The sequence below is a fragment of the Lipophrys pholis genome, assembly GCF_963383615.2.
Source record: "Lipophrys pholis genome assembly, chromosome: 4".
In the NCBI taxonomy this organism is placed as follows: domain Eukaryota; kingdom Metazoa; phylum Chordata; class Actinopteri; order Blenniiformes; family Blenniidae; genus Lipophrys; species Lipophrys pholis.
This window is the reverse complement of record NC_137637.1, coordinates 6,652,376-6,671,430: the sequence shown is the minus strand read 5'-3', so window position 1 is coordinate 6,671,430 and position 19,055 is coordinate 6,652,376. Positions and strand designations below refer to the sequence as shown.

General features: G+C 41.7%; 1 protein-coding gene across 2 annotated transcripts in view; it reads right to left on the bottom strand.

Annotated features, from left to right (window-relative positions):
- iqsec1b (IQ motif and Sec7 domain ArfGEF 1b) overlaps positions 1–19,055 on the bottom strand; it is an 83,147-nt gene that overhangs the window by 19,399 nt on the left and 44,693 nt on the right. The window contains exons 1-4 of one of the 2 annotated variants that reach the window (XM_080461089.1): positions 16,223–16,298; positions 7,839–8,115; positions 2,372–3,630; positions 1,156–1,317 (exon numbers count right to left, since the gene is read on the bottom strand). In XM_080461089.1, the coding sequence (XP_080317215.1) occupies positions 1,156–1,317; positions 2,372–3,630; positions 7,839–8,115; positions 16,223–16,287 (1,763 nt within the window). In that variant the 5' untranslated portion in view covers positions 16,288–16,298. Of the gene's footprint in view, positions 1–1,155; positions 1,318–2,371; positions 3,631–7,838; positions 8,116–16,222; positions 16,299–19,055 lie in introns of those variants that run through there. The other variant, XM_080461090.1, reaches the window with a different exon arrangement.

Below are 19,055 nucleotides of genomic sequence, written 5' to 3'. Positions count from 1 at the left end.
TGGCCCACGTTTGTGGAACAGCCTGCCGTGAGGCCTAAGGGCTGCAGAGACTGTTATTAAAAGCAACCTCAAAACCCAATGTTTTAATTAGTTAATTATTTTACTTACTTTTTATTCTGCCTATTTTTATAATGTAGTCAATGTTTTAGCTTAATCCTTGTTATTCAATTTATGAATTCATTTTATAAGCTCCTCCTGATTTATTTTTATTACTTGATTATTTTACTTACATTTTTTGATTCACTTTATTAGCTCCTATTTATTTTGCCCCAGTGTTTCCTCACGGGGGCGCTCCACATCGGGAGTTGAGTCTGGTCTGCCTGTGGGGGGCGTTGTCCTGGTGACTGTTCTGGCCATGGCGGTGGAGGTCAGCACTGTGGTTCACTGACCGTGGTGCGGTCCCTCTGGCGGAGCCCCCATAGCCGTAGGCTGTGGCTCCTCTCCATGTGGTCGGCCCCCTAGGATGGTGTTTTCTCTCCTGGTTCATCAGTGCCCGGCCACTCTTACATCAGTATTTATATTGGGGTTGGTGGTGTGTGTGTGTGTGTGTGTGTGTGTGTACGTATATGCGTGTGTGCGTTCGTGCGTGCATGTTTCTTTTCTTATTGTTATTTTATTGTATGTGAAGCACTTTGCACTGCAATTGTTTTTTGTATGAAAAGTGCTACATAAATAAAGTTTGATTTGAGTTTGATCTTTGCTGCATCTCAATGTGCTTGAAAAGAGATTTTCTAATAAGTTTGTCCAGTCTGAACCATAAGGCAGTAGCACTATGTTTAGGAAGCAAATAATCGTTACTGGGGAGTACATGATCTTCACGACTCCCCCTCTTTTTTTAAGCAGACCGGGGGATATAAATAGTATCTGTATGTTTATCCGAGCATCACAGCAATTTCCTGAGTGGCTCCTATTTCTGTTTATTTCCTGGATGTAACTGGAGTCATTATGTCATCCTTAGAAACTCCAAAGACTGTCTGAATGGGAGCAGATTGCAAACTGCCAACCCCATTTTCAGTTAAATGATGACTTGTATTTATGTTCCTAGGAGGCAAATAAACTCAGATTCTATGCACTGACAGAGGTGGCGAGTTAAATCAAAAGCCCAGATTGATCTATCTGCGAGTGTAATACAGACACAACTTGCTGCAAACTCACTCAAGGACGTCCCGATTGAACTGTTTCTGTCGGTTCCCCAGGAACTCGCCAATCATCTGCCTGCTCAAGCCTTTCCTCTGCAGGAGGAAGTGGGCGACGCCCACCGGAGTGTCAGGGACAAAGTTTCGCTCGATCAGATACTGGATGCCTTTTTCTGGTTTCCTGGTGACACGCGAAAAGAAGAGAGACAGAGGGAGAAAAAAAGTGAGTGAGGATGCGATCCAAATGTGTGATTATCTCTCTGCACTCCCGCCCAGGGCCTAATGTGTGTCAGATGGGGGGGCTCAGATGGAGGGAGGCAGAGGAGTGGGACAAAGGATGATGGCTAAACAGGAAAGAAACCAAATCTGCAATTAGCTCTGATTAAACAGAATCACCTCACTTCAGCCTGAGCACTCACATGGAATAATCAGGCTGAAGTGGGGGCAGAATGAATCCTGCTGTCGTTTGAACCTCTAGCACAGCGACCTGACTGTCGCGCTTCAATCAACATCGCTGCATACATATAGTATCAAAAAATAAAAAGTAGATGCAATGAACTACATTGAATTTGCAGAACTTTTTTTGTCTTTATTTTTTAAGGTTGTGTAATGTAAAATAAATCACAACTTTAAAACTAATAGAAATGTGAGCGAAGTTTCACAAGAAGAATCTGCTGATGGGACCACAAATCAGACTGGATAAAGTAACAACCTAATTTTAACGTCTTCACTGTCCACTGTGGTAACTCCCCAAAATTTGCTTTGTGCATGAAAAACAGATGATTTGTTGCACTGCCACATTTGTTGTGAAAAAGAATAAAAGCAAACATTAAAAAGTGACTGCTATTATGGAAGTGAGGTGGATGAAGCATAATTTGCAACAAGGGTGAAGCCAATCTACTGAAGATTGACCAAGAAGCAAAACCTTGACCAACCGTGTTTACTTCATGTTTAAAGGTTGTGTTCTATGATCCCAATAAGTATTGTTTTCACATCGTTTTTCTATACTTGTTACTTAAATGATGATTAAATCGAACTCTGATTATATCAAAAAGTACATCTGGAATATCTGTGGATTGAATTACTATTATTTTTTAAAATTGTGACTGTACTTTCTAAAGAAGAAAAGAATGAAGAATGAAAAAAAAAACTCTTTGGGAAGATCAAACATGCTTTAGCCACTTTAAACAAGCCACACAGGAAGTAGCAGATCTAGTGTGGTGAGGCGTACGTACTTGTTGAAGAGGTTCAGGCCGATGCGATAATGCCTTTTGCGGATGATGTCATTGCTGAACGCCGGCGAGTCCCAGCTATTGCGAGTTTCTTTGTGGTACGTCTGCTTGCTGAGTGTTTGCTCTCTCAGGCTGTCTCTGGACGAGGACTCGGAGCTGCAGTTAATGGTGTCGTTCGAGTTCGACGTGCTGTTGATGCTATCGTTATCGCCATCTGAGAAGTCTGACTCTGACTTGCTTTGTCGGTTTGCCGTACCGTTGATGGCCAGGTGGGGTTCCAGCTGTCGCGGACGATGGCGAGAGGCGTCATCCTCTCGAGAAGGCCCGCGTGGTGGCAGGCCGTGACTGATGTGTTTGGGGCTGCTCTGCTGGTTGCCGAGACTCCGCTCGTAGGCGTTCTGCCTCTTCAGAGAGCTGCGGTCGGATCGGTCGCTCAGCTCCACCGAGCTGTCGCTGGGAGGCTCGATGGTCAGTAAGGGCAGGTGGTCAACCCGCAGCCGCTGCTCTTGGCATTCTAAGGAAGGTGTGCTGCGGCAGCTGGTGTCAGTGTCCCCCTTGTCATCCTTGTGAGCGAGGGACCAGTAGTCCTGGGAAGAGTTGAGGGACCGCTGGTGCAGGTCCGACTCTGTGCTGGAGGGTCGATCGACAGACTGAGACAGAGGCAGAGGGGGAGAGAGCTCCTCTTCATCAATGTAAAGGGTGACGTCGCTATAGGATGCCGTCATCTCGTCCAGTTTACGGCGTTCTGCGCTGTGAGACGGTTTGACTTGGCAGCTGACCTCCCTGTCCACGTCTGCATGGCCTCGTCCCGGCTCTGACTGACTGTCCTCGCCATGTAAACTGCGGCAGTTTAGAGCGTCGTCTATCGATTCAGCCAGAGACTTAACTTGTCTGGAGAAGGCATCCTCTAGTTCCGTAATAGCATCTGTAAAGTCGCTCTGTGTGGTGGGCGTCTTGGCCTGCACTCCCATTTCTCCGCCATGCTCTGACTGCATCAGCGCACCCAGTTTGGTGCCATCGTCTGTTAGTGAAACCTGCTTTCCCTCGAAGTAGGAGCTGTGGACTTTTTCAGGCCCTTCGAAGGAAAACTGCATTCTCATGTTGGATAGGACGATCCGTCTGGACATACGATTTTCAGACATAGAACTTCTAAGACGTTCAAAGTTTTTGTTCATCTGGTACTGACGGAAGGCTGTCTGGATGGTGCGGGCAGCATGCCGAGTTATGAAACGTCCACCATATTTACGCTCTAGCATCTCCACCTGGAAGCAGAAAAGGCAAAGGTAATGATGTACATACAGTAAAAGGCAGAGTTATGTCCATTGATCCACTATGTAATTTTGTGGTCAGAAGCAGGATATTTTAGTGAAGGTAAATCCTCAACCTGATGGACATGACAGTCATTCAAACATCTTCCAATTATTTCTTTGTGTGATTGGACTGAATATCATCATCATCAGTGTTTCTCATGCACGTGAAAGATCCGGAAGATCTTTCTCAAAAATGTCATCATTTTCTAAAAGCAAGACACAACTAAGACATTGTGTTTGGCATCTTGTGGAGAAAAGTATGATAATCAATATTAAATTCAAATATTCCTAATTGTCAACTGGGGGTAGCTGACCACTGCAGCAGTCCAATCACTTCTGGATTCACATTTAGTATTTTGTTTGGAAGAAGCATGGTGGAAAATGTGAGAGGATGAACTAATGGGGAAAGTAGAGATTTCCTTTAATTTGTTTATAGATGATAAGCATTTCATCTGCATCTGCTTTGGTTATAAATTAAATCCAAGAGTGACGATAGCTTTAACAAAATACTATAAACGTCTATCATTAGATGGGTAACTTTGGAATGTAACAGAAACCATCTTTGTTAATAAACATGTAAATGATGAACACTCTGAGAAATCCATTCATTTTTGAAAGAACCCAATCAGCAGTCTCTCACATTGAGCTTGCTACTGTAAACTGAAATGAAGAGAGCAATTTACAGTAGCTCTAAGTAGCATAGCATTTCAGTTATATTGTCCTTCTACACATTGAGGTAGTCTTCCACCTCTAGCCTCACAGTGTAAAATGACACCAACCAGCTCTGCGTGAGGGCCAAAGAGCCGGGTCAACTCCACTAAACCAAAAGGGGCACAGCAGTGGCTTTCACCATAATGGTCTCCAACTGTGACGGCCTCACAAGAGACTGTCGTTTATCCCACACAGAGTGTAATTCTAATCTCATTCTGGGGACTTTTGTGCATCACAGTACATAGTACATTGTCAAGTCTTCTGGTTTGTAACAGGGAGGGAAGATAAATTACTATAATAGAAGTACTTTAAGTAAATTTAGATCAAATTGGTGAACAATGAGAGGAAGGTAATGTTACTGCGAGGAGCTGATTCTACGGCTGTAAATATAAATTTACCACTCAGCTCTGTCTACATACCCACTCTGAGTCAAGTTAATAAGCTCTGGGTCGTGACCACAACAATAAAAAGGATTTACAAGAGGCCAAAGTTTGTTTTTTCTTCCTCTCAGGGTGGCAGGCCTCCTTCTTGTGATGGGGTGATGAGTTACTGAGAAGCTCAGAGTAGAGTTACCAGCCCTGCAATGAGGTGGTGGGAAACCTGATAAGGATGGTAGCTGTGCTTTGGGGGGACGGGGGTATCAGGGATGACCAACTGGATGAGTCCCAGAGGTCAAACCAGGACTGGGTGGAGTGATCATGTCTCTTCCTGGGGTGAACCTGGATGAGACTGAGGAAAACAGGGATGTTCTTGTAACCATCTCTATAGCTTGTCTAACACCTCATGTCAGACCAAAGGTTTAGCACCAGGGTGTTAGAGCATAAGGCTCATGGGCCAAAACCGGCCTACAAAAACTTCCAATCCGGCAAAACCCCCAAGATAGAGAAAAGATTTTCAAAGAAAACTTGAAAAAATTTTTTTTAAACAAATTTCCCTGAGCTGAGATATCAGTGATGCTGCCATAAAAAATAGCAACCTTGTTGCTATCAAACTAGTTTGTAAAAACTCCCAGAATGCAACAGTTATAGGAGAAGTGTTTTGGACATTTCACTGTATTTTGTACCAGAAGGTTTCATTAAAATTGGCTTCATGTTGAACTTGTAGTCAGTTTTTGTATTAATGTTTTGGTTTAGACATTTTCACCACAACAAAGAAAAATTCTAAAAGTTAAATTTTATAGTTTTAATGGCTCTATTTTACTGGTCCAGCCATTTCTAGATGAAACTGGACTGTCTGTGACCACGGAGCTAAAATCAGTCAATTCATCCCTTTAAACCAGGGAATGGATGGATAGACAGAGGATAGATGGTTTCTCAGGTACTGGCAGTCCTACTGTCCAGTCTATGTGAATTGGTCTTTAATAGAATAATTATATATATTTAATATATATATATATATATATAATATTTGCCAAATGTGTGTATATGAAGCAAAATGAAGTCATTTTGCTCAAGGTCATATAAAAGTGTAGTTTCAGTTCAGGTAAGCACACACACTTGTTCTTTATGGCTAGGTAAGCAGGCCACAGACCAATTAAGGAAGGCAGCTAATATTTTCGGGAACATTATTCTAAAAGGCTGCTCATTCAAGCAAACAAGAACAACCTTTAAAATCAGGACATGGAATCACTAAAGGACCCCAACAACAATTGCTATTTTAAGCACGTGTGGACTCATTCACAGATTTGAACTAACATCTTTTGACATAAAAGATTCATTCAGTAACAACCTAAAAGCTTGATTTTTGTTGTTTTGCTGAGTTTGTCACTGATAAACACTGTCATTGTCACTACTCATCTTCCTCTCTGAATTTGTATCCCAGTAATATATTTGCTGCTGCTCCCATTCTATCACACATAAGGGCTGAATATTATGAGTGCATTGACTTCAATATCACTGGAATGGTTTACAAGTAATCTGTTTAGTAGCTTGACACTTGTTAATAACACTGTTAGTGAGCTGTTAAAAACATTGCTCACACTGAAACTAGTCCTCAAACGTTAAATAACCATCAAACATTTGAAATTGAAGGATCTAAAAATTGTAGATTATGTTTATGTTTATGTTTCAAAACAGTATTGAGATACATTTCTAACATGCATGGAGTGGCTGTGTTGAGTTACTGAAGCATTCAGTCTGATCTCAGGATCTTCAGGGTCCGATTACACATTTAAGTAAAAACACAAATATTTCAAAGTGTTTTGGGTGTTCACATGACAACGGAGTCACTGAAAACTCAACTTTTTGAAAACGGCTTCCAAGATGGAAATTTTCCAAAACACTCCGTCTCCATTAAGACAGTAAAAACGCTGCTATTGGTCTTGGTCACAATGGCCACAGTAACTTGTTTTTCTGCACATGCTCAGTGGAGACAATCAGAACAATGTTTCCTCCGTGGTGTCATGACTCACAGTCCATATTCTTCTGGGACTTGATAGTTTTATTTTGACAGTCAACGTAATAACAATCCAACTTGGTCGTCTGTCCACTAGAATGTCCGTGTTCTCCCATTGTTAATGTTTAGACCCCATTGTTCTATGCTGCATGTGTGTGGTTTCATTACAAAAACAACCAACTCACGGCCTGACATGTGAACTACATTGTTTTCAGCTTTTCTGCTGTTGCCCTTCAAATGGACATCGTTTTCAAAACATTACAATGCAATCGACAATTACAAATTTTCACCTGCTAGTCAGACTATTTCATATTGTCTGTTAATCTATCTATCTATATGCGCGCTGAAGCTTGTTTCTAAAATGTAACTTTTTTCATTTGCATTCACATAAATAACCATTAATTTAGGATGGGAACTACATCCTCCACCTGCAGGGGACGTTGGCAATGCAACTAAAATCTACTGCCAAATGTGACCCTGGTGTGTTATTCTGTAGCAAAATCAAACTAAAGGATTGACCACGAACTGATAAATGAATTTGAGATTTGTCCAGCTCCACTTTCACATCTAAAGCAGACTAAAGAACATTGACATTGTTTTGTCTGTTGGAGATCAGACACATTTCCATCCTCTCACCACTTTCTACTGTAACTTTCCACTTAATCCATTGACCCTAAAGTTTACCTACTGAAAGCCACAGACTTTCCATTTTCACAGAGCTGTGGTCTATTCAGGGGCTTGAGGAGGATTTCTTTGTTCATGTCTAAACTCCAAACAGAAAAAAGACTGAAGTAAAACAGCAGTGTTGAAGGTAACTGCAGAGGTGAACGATAATCCTTGTGGATTTGTTACTACATGCTGCAATTTTCACATGACACACAGTAATCTGTCCTGCTGTCACTAAACAAATGAGTTGTGCAGCTTTGTTGATTTCAGTCAAATACTTTACCAGCAGTGAAAAACACAATGACTTTGATGGGTTTTCATAAGATAATTCATATATTTTCATGTTTGTTTTCATAAACATGAAGCGTGTCCTCAACCGTCTCACTCACCTGCTTGTCCTGCAGGTCAGACGAGAGCTCATAGCTCTCAGACAGCGAGCGTGAGCGCTTGATGGCCTCTTCCTCAGCCTGCTTGCGGAGGATGGACTGCGAGTGCTGGAGTTTGGGCCGGCGGGGCCGCAGGTGGCCGGGAAGGAGGATGTGTCCGTAGAACTGGCTGTCCAGGTGGTCGGGGCCGAGCCCGCCGCGGGTCACTGGGACGCAACTGTAGCCGCCGCTAGGGTCCACAGAGGCGCCCACCTCGCTGCCTGAAGCATCACCTTCCACACTGCAACACACACACACACATCACATTAGTCTGCTGCTGTGTCACTTTCCTGAGAGCGCTGCCCTGTGTGAACTGTGTCAGCACGCAGCACGTGACAAACGGGAAACGTGAACTTTGATACTGCAGGCCGGGTATATATGAGAGGGAGAGCATTTATAGACACATTCAGCCTGTGCTGCCCGTCCTCTCAACACGTTCCACTGTGTAATTCAGAAAATACCTCAGGCCATCCTTAACGGCAGTGCGGCTTGATTAGACTAAATGAAATGCATCTGAATAAATGATGACCACTGAAGACAGAAAGCTGACCAGACAATGAAGTCGCCACAATGACATTCTCGGCCAAAACAAACAGTCAGAGCTGTTAAAACACATGACAAGAATCTGACCATGAACTCAATTTGTGTGAGAAATATACTAGAACGTGAATGATTAGTATTATAAACCTCGTGTCTCCATTGTAACTATCAAGGTTTCAGTGAGCTGAGTACTTTTGGAGAACATAGTTTAGTTTATTTCCTTCATCGTTAAAAAAACAAACAAAAAACACTTCAATACAATACAGAACAAAAGTTTTCAAATTCCTGAATGAAAGGGAGGAGAAAAAACATTAAACTCATATACTCTGCTCCTTTATCTCAAATAATCACTTTTTAAAATCTAGCGAGTGTTTTAGAATCTTTCGAAGTTTTACTGGCAAGTCCCCAACGTTCAGCACAGTTGGAGAAAAAAGAACAATCAGAGAATTATGTAACATGTTCAGTTCTTTGTCATTCCACAAATACTTTAATTTGTTTGATACAGCAATATTAATAAAAAAAAAAAAAACTTTTATATATTTCATGTGTGATTTCCATGGAAACGGTTGAAGAGCTGCATCTCGCCGGCCTGCTCACAAAAACATTTGGCCAAAGTGCTTCACTCAGTTTTTACAATTTCACTGATGTCTCCGAACTTTAGGAGGAGGGCCTCAGTTCTCCTGAAGTAATTCCGACCTGTTAACAGAACCATGAAGGATGTGTGACGGTGAGGTATAAGCCTTGAATAAACATTACCTTCCTGTTCACAGATCTGCATATTGATAATTTGTTTGTTCAAGAAGCGTCAACATCAGTGCTCAACAGTACAATATCACAGCTTTGAGCACATTTTTGAGACAGGATGAAAACTAATAGTTATTTTTCCAAATTACAGCTTACATTTTTTTGTCAGCCACAAGTAACTACTGTTTTTGTAATAAGTAACTAGTTACTGTAATTCATCAGAACTCACACAGCCACAGAAGCATATCTTTTCTACCACAGCAATTCATCAAGAGGCCTCGACCAGACACCAGCAGAAACCTGAACAATGGAAATCAAAACGGCTTCATGAGGAGAGAAAGACAGCAACCTGATCCCACTGCCTCCCTCCTGAGAGCTTTGATTTCAAGTAGTTAAGCCTGTTCTTCTGTGCCGAGGCAGAATAGGATGCCAGATTAAACATGTATTAAACTGCACACAGACATTTCAATTAAATACATTCAGTTCTATCCGTGGTAAAGCAGCTCAGCACGCAGGAGCTACTGACGTGAGAGCCACACTGGCATCTGCCTCAATCAAAGAGAATATACATTCACATACATTCATGTGTCTGGTACCAATTAGCCACGACTGTAAATTATGCACAAAGCTGTTCCGATAAGCTCGTCATGGAAAATACCAACATAATGAGATATGAATGCCACAGCACGATGCCTGAAAGGACTCGCTCGGCTGATTTTACATTGCTCTCTAAAAGAGAAAACCTGCTTTTGGATTCTGCTTTCCTGTTTAAAAACACAAGTAAAATATTAATCAACTTTATTCATAAAGCACATTCTAAGACACTGCAGTGGACCAAAGTGCCGTGCAACAAATAAATAAGATAGAAAAGTGCACAATTGACACACTTACATTGAATATATGAAATATATGGACAATGCAATGACACAAATGTAGCTAAAACAAATTAAAAGGGCATAAAAACAAGAGTACTATAAAAGACATTAAAAGATGAGTAAAAGCTGTACAGAATGAAAAGTCAATAGCTCAAAAGGTATCGAAGGCCAAAACCTGTAACCTCCTACATACTTTTATTCGTTGAAAGTTGACAGATTTGCCTCAGGCCTAGTTTACATAACTTATAGTTTAAAGTGAAAATGCTTACTGAATATACCTATATGGTCATTTGTACCTGGTTGGAACTAATGCTGTGTTTCATCTCAGCTGGTTGTGGATGGTGGTGTGTGTGTAATTGTGATGGTTGACAGGACCGCGCTGAGGGAGCGCTGCTTCGGACATGTACTTTCTTCATCAATTGGCTTCAGACGGTTGCTTCTCTGTGCCAGCTCTCAAAAAAAAAAAAATCCAGTGGTGCGGAGCCCATTGTTGCCTTTGTACTCTGTGACCTTGTGTGGAAACCACCGTCTGTTCGTCAGCAAAAAAATGTCCGTGATTCCAGAGCCAAAGACAGAAGTGAGGTGATACAACTTCCTCAGTCTCACCTTGACCTGCTCTTTCTACCTGTACTATCAATATGATTACATTTTCCATGTCATCAATATGAAGTGATGGACGAGGCAGTAAGTTTTACATTCACATATTATCGATAACGGTGTGACCTCATCAAACAGCAAAGGAGTGAAGGTCAGGTGAGAAACGGTCAAACGAAAGCTTTATGGAGACACATTTCACACCACAAAAAGCTGACAGCATCAACCTAACGACGCTTGGAATGATGCCTTCACAATTAACTTATGTTCAGTTATTATTGGAAAGGATCTGCTGATATCGTACACATCACAGTTCAGGAGTTAAAACTTAAAACTGTACAGCTCAATATATTTCAAAACTAGAAGCAATGTCTTTTATAAATCTGAGGTGAAGTTAAACTGCATTCGGTCAGGCCCCGTTCACATGGCGACATTTTCAAGTGAAAACGCTAAACTTACGTTGTCGTTTAGGTGTTTGTTTACACGACAACTGTGCTCTGAGCCACGGAAAGCACAAAAACGATGCAAAGTTTTCACTTGAAAGCCTGTTGTGTAATGGTAAATGGACTTCTCTTATATAGCGCCTTTTCGCTGAGAGCAGCCCCAATGTGCTTTTACATGATTAGTCACGTTCACCCATTCACACACACATTCACACACCATCACCACCAACAAAACCCCAGTCTCCTTCAAATCCCACATTATCAGCGGGGATCTTTAAAATAACAACTGTGCTTCCACATTTGGCCACTAGGTGTCAGTGTTATAATCTGTACTCAGCATTTTCTGCAGGAAATAAGTCAAGAGACCAGAAGCAAAGCTTAGCTATGCTCGTCGTATTGTGTTGGAGGTAGGTGACCGAAAAAATAGAAACAGGAGGGTGAATGGTGATTAATGAGACACATCACTTTTACTATCGTGCCATTTTCTGTAATCTATGCCTGATTTTCAGGTATCCTGTTGTGAAAATGTAAGGAATGACACCGTAGCTACAGTCTCCATAGGGTGTAATACAATCATAGGGTATTGTTTACACTCTGATGAAATTTCTTTTTTGGAAATATGAGGATCAATGGAAGTATACTGTATATAGGCAAGGCAAGGCAAGGCAAATTTATTTATAGAGCACCATTTAAACACAGGGCAATTCACAGGGCTTCAAGGAAATAAAATTAATTATGAGTGTTTTCAATATAATAGTTGCAGGTAATAAATATGGGAAAGTTGTGGCAAGAAGTTAAGCACTGAGCTAAAAGCTTCTGCTTGGCATAAGAAAAGACTTGTGGTATCAGAGTTCAGAGTGAAATGTGTGGGAGTTGGCAGTTTTGGTCAGTCTGTGGTCACAGTGAGGCAGGCAGAAGATCCCCTGTCATGAGATGCCTTCGCTTATTAGAGAAAATGTCATCTTTCATCAATCTAGACTCTCCACACTGTTAATTATATTAAAAAAAAAGAAACTGCTTTGGGAATCCGCGAGTCATTCCTAATTATAAAAGGAACTCATTTATTCACCCTCAGAGTGCTTCAATTACACTGAAAGGTGGGCTTCTCCAGCAGAGGGTCTATAATTGGAAAAATCCATCGGTTTCCAGGGGAGAGGAGCGTAATATACTTAAAATGCAACAAAACCTCCAGGAATCCCAACAGAAAGAATGCTTACGCTTCAGGCCTATTAAAAGTCTTCACAGGGCTGCTCGTGTCACAATAAACAACACTTCCAATGCTAATTTCCTCAACGAAAATCAAACGGCTAAATGTAGCTGCTCCACCTGAGCAGGGGAAGCTGCTTGGACACCTTGTGTTTTGCAGCCGAACAGAGAAGACGCTTTGCATTTCAATACAGATGAACCTGTGCACTCGTCTCCCGGCGGCACTGAGGGCTGAGTCACCCCGGAAATCACAGCAGCAAGGATCCAATTCACCCACACTCCATAGGAAGAGACGGAGGGAGACGATTCAGTATAATTGATCCACAAATTTACCCCCCCCAAAAAAATCACATTTCATTGCTGAATACACAAAAACAGGATGAGGAATGAGAGTCTATATTTTACACCATCTGTATTAAATAGTGTCAGATCAATATATAAGTCAACGCCAGTTCTTTTAGCACTACAGATAAAAAGTAGGAGCTCCAGCAGGTTCAGTAAAGTATCATACACATACAGGATAGAGGCTACTTGGAGTTCTAAAGTATATCAAGAAAATCTTTGCCCAGCTACTCCGTTAGCTTTCAGAGCTCCAAGGTAAATCGTTAACATCGTCTCCACATCATACTTTTTTCCATTCGACTTAAGGATCATATACACAAATGAATTTTCTCTACTGCCCTCTGACTAAAGAGATTTTATTGCTCCACAGTCACACTTAATAGATTTTCCCTTGTAGAAGCTAGGGATGGATCAATACCACTTTTTAAAAGTATGAGTACTGAACTTTAGCAACTTTAGCAACAGTAAGACTACATCTACAATACACATAGCACAGTGCGTAGCTTCTATCTACACACTGCGCTATGTCACTGCAGATTGTGGACTGAGGGACAGAGCTCGCTGTTAATGAGTGTTTCAGTCAGACTTTAATCATATTTAGTAGGGATGCACCGATACCGATACCAGTAACGGGTATCGGTTTGAAACCAGGCATGAGTACTCGTACTCGTACTCCTAAACCTGCCACTGACACCACGACACCCGACACTGCTTTAGGGCAGCGCGCGTGTTGTGTATTTAGACCTACTAGTGCTGCCGTAGTTGAGACGGACACAGGGCATTGTGGGTATTGTAGTGTGTGTGTGTTGAGTTATCCTGCTGTGGACAACAGCTCCTCCGTGTATGTTCGGTGTGTACATAAATAAAAGGTTAATCGGCTACTGGAGTCTGTATCCTTGTTATGTAGGAAGATACACTGAAGACATAACAGCGCGGTTTACGGTACTTCGCTGGCACCTAAGGCACGGTGAGGAGCGCACATCGCGGCGGGCAATGAGGAGTGCACAGCGCCATTTTGTGCCCGTCTTTTTGTAAAATTTACGGTTTGAGGCTTTTGACTAATTTTGAGTACTCGGTATCGGTATTGATGAGTACTCAAATGCAAGTACGTATACATTACTCGTTTTGGAAAAAAGTAGTATTGGTGCATCCCTAATATTCAATGTGAGCCCTGAGACTCTTTAGCATGTAGCATGTAGCACAGCTCAGACTCCGTGTGGACACATCTGCGGTCAACCACGCGCCGCCAAATTTTTGTCACCATGCGGACTGAGCATGCGCCAGAGTAACAAACAACAGCAGCATTGGACGCCTACTGGGTGCATGTGTGAGGAGATCAGCTGGTATCCCCGTCCGTACAATCCCAAACTAAAAGAATATCAAGAGCCAGACGGTTCACAACTCCTGGAGTGAAATATAAAAGGAGGAGAATGCCGGCCACCAGGAGTGGAGATATTCTGGGGATCGTTCCGTTCTGTTATGGAACACGTACCGATGTAAATCCTGAAATGAATGGAGCTGCGTGCGGTCCATGTACAAGTTGACGCTGCCTGCGGACGCGCGGGGCACGGAAAGTATGGAAGAGCCTTCACTCTGCTGGTCCAAATGTGATTAAGTTGCTGGTGATGTACAAACTATCTTTATCTTCGTCTTGTCATTTTGACAGAACATCATTTACAGTCTGTCTTCTGATATCTGATAAGAGTGATCTTTTTTCTACAATGTTTAAATTCAATGTAGACATGTAATTAAAGCTTCATCCTCTGTCTGAATGCTTGAAATATTCACTAAAGAAGCAGCTATTTACTCATGCGCTGCTTTCTCTCCTTTCCACCACCAGAAACATGTTTTGGAAGCAATAACTTTGTAATAACAAACTACTAATGATACGACTGAGCATATTTTTTGCAAATTGGCTGAAGTTTGGTGCAACGCTGAGATCACAGAGCTGCTCTCCCTTTCATGTGATAATCGGGTTTTAACAGCCCTAAAAGTGTCTCATGTGTTTCCCCAGCTTCCGGTACTGTTTGCTTCTGCATTTATTTATTTTTTTGCTTTCTGGTTCGAGCAACGGAATCTTTAACAGCTTGACAAAGCTAGAGAGTCATGTGAAAGGGATTGGAGTCATTCTGTTTTGTCTACAGTCTAGTCACTTGTACAGTCAACTGGTAGCTACAGAGGTGCAAATGTGAACACGAGGCATGAGATCGAAGCACATGGTTTAAAAAATAAACGGTCAAAACCGGAAAATCAGTTTTTATAGAATGAGTCCAACAAATGAGCACCACAGCACTGTTCCACCAATCCCAATCTGTCTGATGAGCAGTTGTCTTCTTCCACCTCAGGATTTGCAGTAAAAAAATACAGTGTCAAGATGCCATTATTCAAAGACATTTCCCATAAACAAAGATCCTCAGACTGAGCAAAGCTGCTTCAGGGCCATTCTGGCCATCACACACTCATTTTCACTTTCTTAAAATATCAACCTTGGAGCTTATTTGAAATAAAGGTGCCAGCAAACTTTAAAAACGTACGACTAAAACTGGCAAGTTATGGTTGTTATATGGGGAATTTCATAAAATAACCAAATATATTTAAAGACATTAAAGCTATCAAAACCACCAAATGTCTTTAAAGAATTAGATTTTCAGGAAAAACATTTGTCACTATGACACGTATGACACATGGAAAAATAAGGTTGTTGCGGGAATAACACATTGTAAGTAAAGCTGTTCTGTATGACTGTGGCAGATCTGCAGGTATGAGTCATGGAAATAAAGAATTTCAACTCATTTTGAAAACTCTGGGTCTCCAAAGTTGCCCCGAGTTGACGCTTTGACCTTAAATCAATTGATTAACAAGCCTTGAGGCAACCAGATAGCAGCCTAACTCTCCAGTCCACCAATAGAAAAGCATCATCCTGCTACACTGACCTTGTCCCGGACATCAGACCCACATTTCAATTCAAAAACCCTCATTGTCCCATGACTTTCCATGACAGTGCATAAGATGCCTTCTGATTGAATCTTAATGATGTGACTGAGCTGTCAAAAGGAGCGAGTGCAGTGAGGACAGCTCTGTTGTCAACACGTCCCCTGGAGATGTTTCTCCACCAAGCTGCAGAGTGGCTCTTTCAAACTTGAAGCATTTTCCCACCGTCGCACCACGGCCATGAATTAATTAGTTTGACCTGCCAGTCACACGGAGCTCCTGTCTCATTCTCTTTTGTTTGACCGTGCGTCCTCGCCGAATCGTGTCTTCTTTCACTCACGAGCAACTCTTGAAAGTTGATTAAATTGAAAGTTGAGTTAGAGGGCGCCGGGTGAAGAACAGAAATGAAGACTCGACTGCATTCATTGGCTTTACACTGAACTGAAAAATCAAGTACTGACAATAAAAGTATTCCTCCATCAGCAGTTAAACCCAAAAATTCTAAAAGAAAAAACACTGCATGGAAGCCTGTTGACTTAATAAGCGACAGCAGTAATTCTGTTCAATATTAATGACTCCTTCCTCAGTGGAGCCTTGCAATCAGTTCAACATCCACCAACAGTCTAAGAGTAAGTACATTACATGTATCTTACAGCAGCACCAACACACTCACCAGCTGTCTGTCTCCAGCTCCAGCAAAGACTGAGTCCTGTCGGAGGCACACTGAAGACACCACATGCTGCCCACCAGAAAACATCCCCACCCCTGATCACGGTACTCCTCCGTCCCAGGCCCTGATCACAGTACTCCGCTGTCCCAAGCTTTTTTCACGGAACTCTGTCCCCAGGCTGAAGAGTGGCGTTTGCTCCCTGAAGGCGCAATGCCTTCTCTCCTGCTTCTTCGAGGACACCTCTCCAGCTTTGGCCTTTCTTCAGAGACCATTCGAGTCAAGGAGGGGCGTTGGAAGGAAGAGGGAGGGAATTCCTGCAGAGCGCAGTGGGCCGTCTGGCAGTGGGAGCGTGAGTGGTCGAGATGGTCTTAAATGGGAAGGGGCAACAAGTAAGAAGCACAGAGAGAGAGAGAAAGAGAGAGAGAGGAAGCTCTGGTGGTGGTGGTTTTATTATTAGCACAAGAATGGTGGCAGTAAGGTTGAGGCTGGAGGGGAAAACCCCTGGACGTCCTCTTTATTCATGGAGGGGTACAATTGTAGTAATGTGAGCTTCACTTCTCCATACGACTGTCCTCAGATGTCAGCCTTCAGGTACATGTGAAGCATCTGATAATTTCCACCACTGATCAAAGGTCTAAAACCGAACACCAGTGATCCTATCTTGGCCGATCCAGAATGAGTAACAGCTGCTCGGCCAGATGACCAACCGAAGCATCCTTTAAACAAACACCCCAGTAATAAGGGAATGTCTGACTCACGTCTCCGCCCGTCTTTGTGCCAATGTTTAGGGTGATTCCCTCCCTCCAACCAAAGCAGCAGAGTGGCGAGGGGCCTTTTCATTTCCGTACAATGACATCATTACCCAAACAAGGGGCGTGTATCCAGCAAAAAACAAAGATTTCTTCACTGCAATGCAACTGCACACAGCAAAGTACTGTGATAATGAAGACTAGTATGGTTGGTTTGGTTGGAGGCTTACAGTTAGCCTAACCCAGATTGTAAAAAAAACACTTACTTGAGTCTACAAAGTTGTAGCACCTGCTGCTTCATGTTGACCAAAGTTCACTGGAGTTCAGTGCTGTGACGCCTTCACAACTATAGCTTCAACTGAAATCTAACCTGAAATTTACATCAGGTTTATTCTACTCGTTATTAACTATTTATCAGGAAAGTGACCGTAAAGTCTTCATTTCTACATTTCTGTTGTTCCGTAAATGTTGATAAAGGAGCTAGTGCTTGTTTTGTCCCTTTACTGTGGCAAACTCGCTTTTCCTAACATACAGTTTACCTGATGATGCATTTCAATTCAAAATATCACAAATAAACTATGGACATAGAAAACTAGTGCAAGTTTTCAAATAAATGCAGAATAATTTCAGTGGGTCCTATTAGAGGTACTTCTGCAAATAATACAATCTATTGGACAGTGGTACTCATTAACATGCAGTTAATCGCTTACAGAAACACAGTAAGAAATTAGAAGCTTTTTAACAGAGAAATGGTGAAATATTTCTCTGGGATTTGTGGCCAATGTAATGATTCTTAATATTTCATCATGTGTAAATGGCAAAAGTGCGTTTTACACTGAGTTTGATGGATTGAAATATTCTTAGATTACACTATGGGTTGTGATTTTTCAATGATGTGTTATAAAGTGTTAAACGTAATAATGTAAGATCACACACCAGGGAAACACTTTCCTATAAGAAATCCAATGGCCTGTTCAATTCAAAAAGTTATGACCACTGATTTGTTGCCTCAATTACTGGTCTATAAACTTTTGAGATGAATTATGCAACCTTCTTTATTTCTTCTTCTTTTTTCATCTGGAGCCTTTTTTCTGCTGGCAATAATTTAGTATTTTCACTCACTGAAGTCAATTCCAGAAAAACAATGCCTTATTTTTTGTAATGTGGAAAATAATCCTTATCACAGCATATCATTTGTAAGATTGAGGAAGGAGTTAGTGGCAAATGAGCTGTTAAAGAGCTTAATAAAGAGAAGCCACATGTCTCCCAATTGGCTAAAGGTTATATAAAGTGCAGCAGAGAGAAACACTGAGAGACGAGTTCAGTGCACATTTTTGACATTAAATTTAGAAAGTTGAATTCTAAAGCTCAAGAAATTATGTGTTTTGGCCTAAAGTGTATAGCCTCAGTCCATTATTCAAAGACGCGATGCAGCCTCACACTATCAGGCCTGTCAGTCGCCGTCAGCCTCCACCGTGTGCATGAGGCTCAAGGTAAATCTGCAGCGGTTAACTTCCACCGCTTCTGATTTAATGCAGCGACACAGAGCGGGACAGCTGCCTTTGATCACACTGGTGGTTATTTTTAGCCCCCTCATCTCTATCTCGACTGTGATTAGCCCGACTGTACCCTGGTTAAAAGAGATAGGATGTATTTTTACCTTGCAAAAGAGTCTGAAGCTGCGCCACATGTTAACAGAGGGGAGGGACCCATCAACATACCATGACTCAGAGACGACTTGAATAGAGTTTATAGACTCAAATGGGTTTGTTTCCACACAACCGTAAAATTCACTGATCTTCCTCATATTCTGCTACCACCAAAAGCCAAAGTAAATGTTCAGCAAACCCATTATTTCCACCTACTGTCTTGATTGTTAACCTCAATGAATACTACATTTCTTCAAATGAGTTATTGTCTGATTTATTTTTGTCAACAGACATTAGAAGAATGGATTAGTTTAGTATGAGTTGAATTATGTGGAAAATAAATTTTGGAGCACAACAAAAAGTTTTTCCTTATCAACATAAACTATCATCACCAACTAATCCATGATAATAGTTATTTTTAGCCTTTTTTAAACAAAA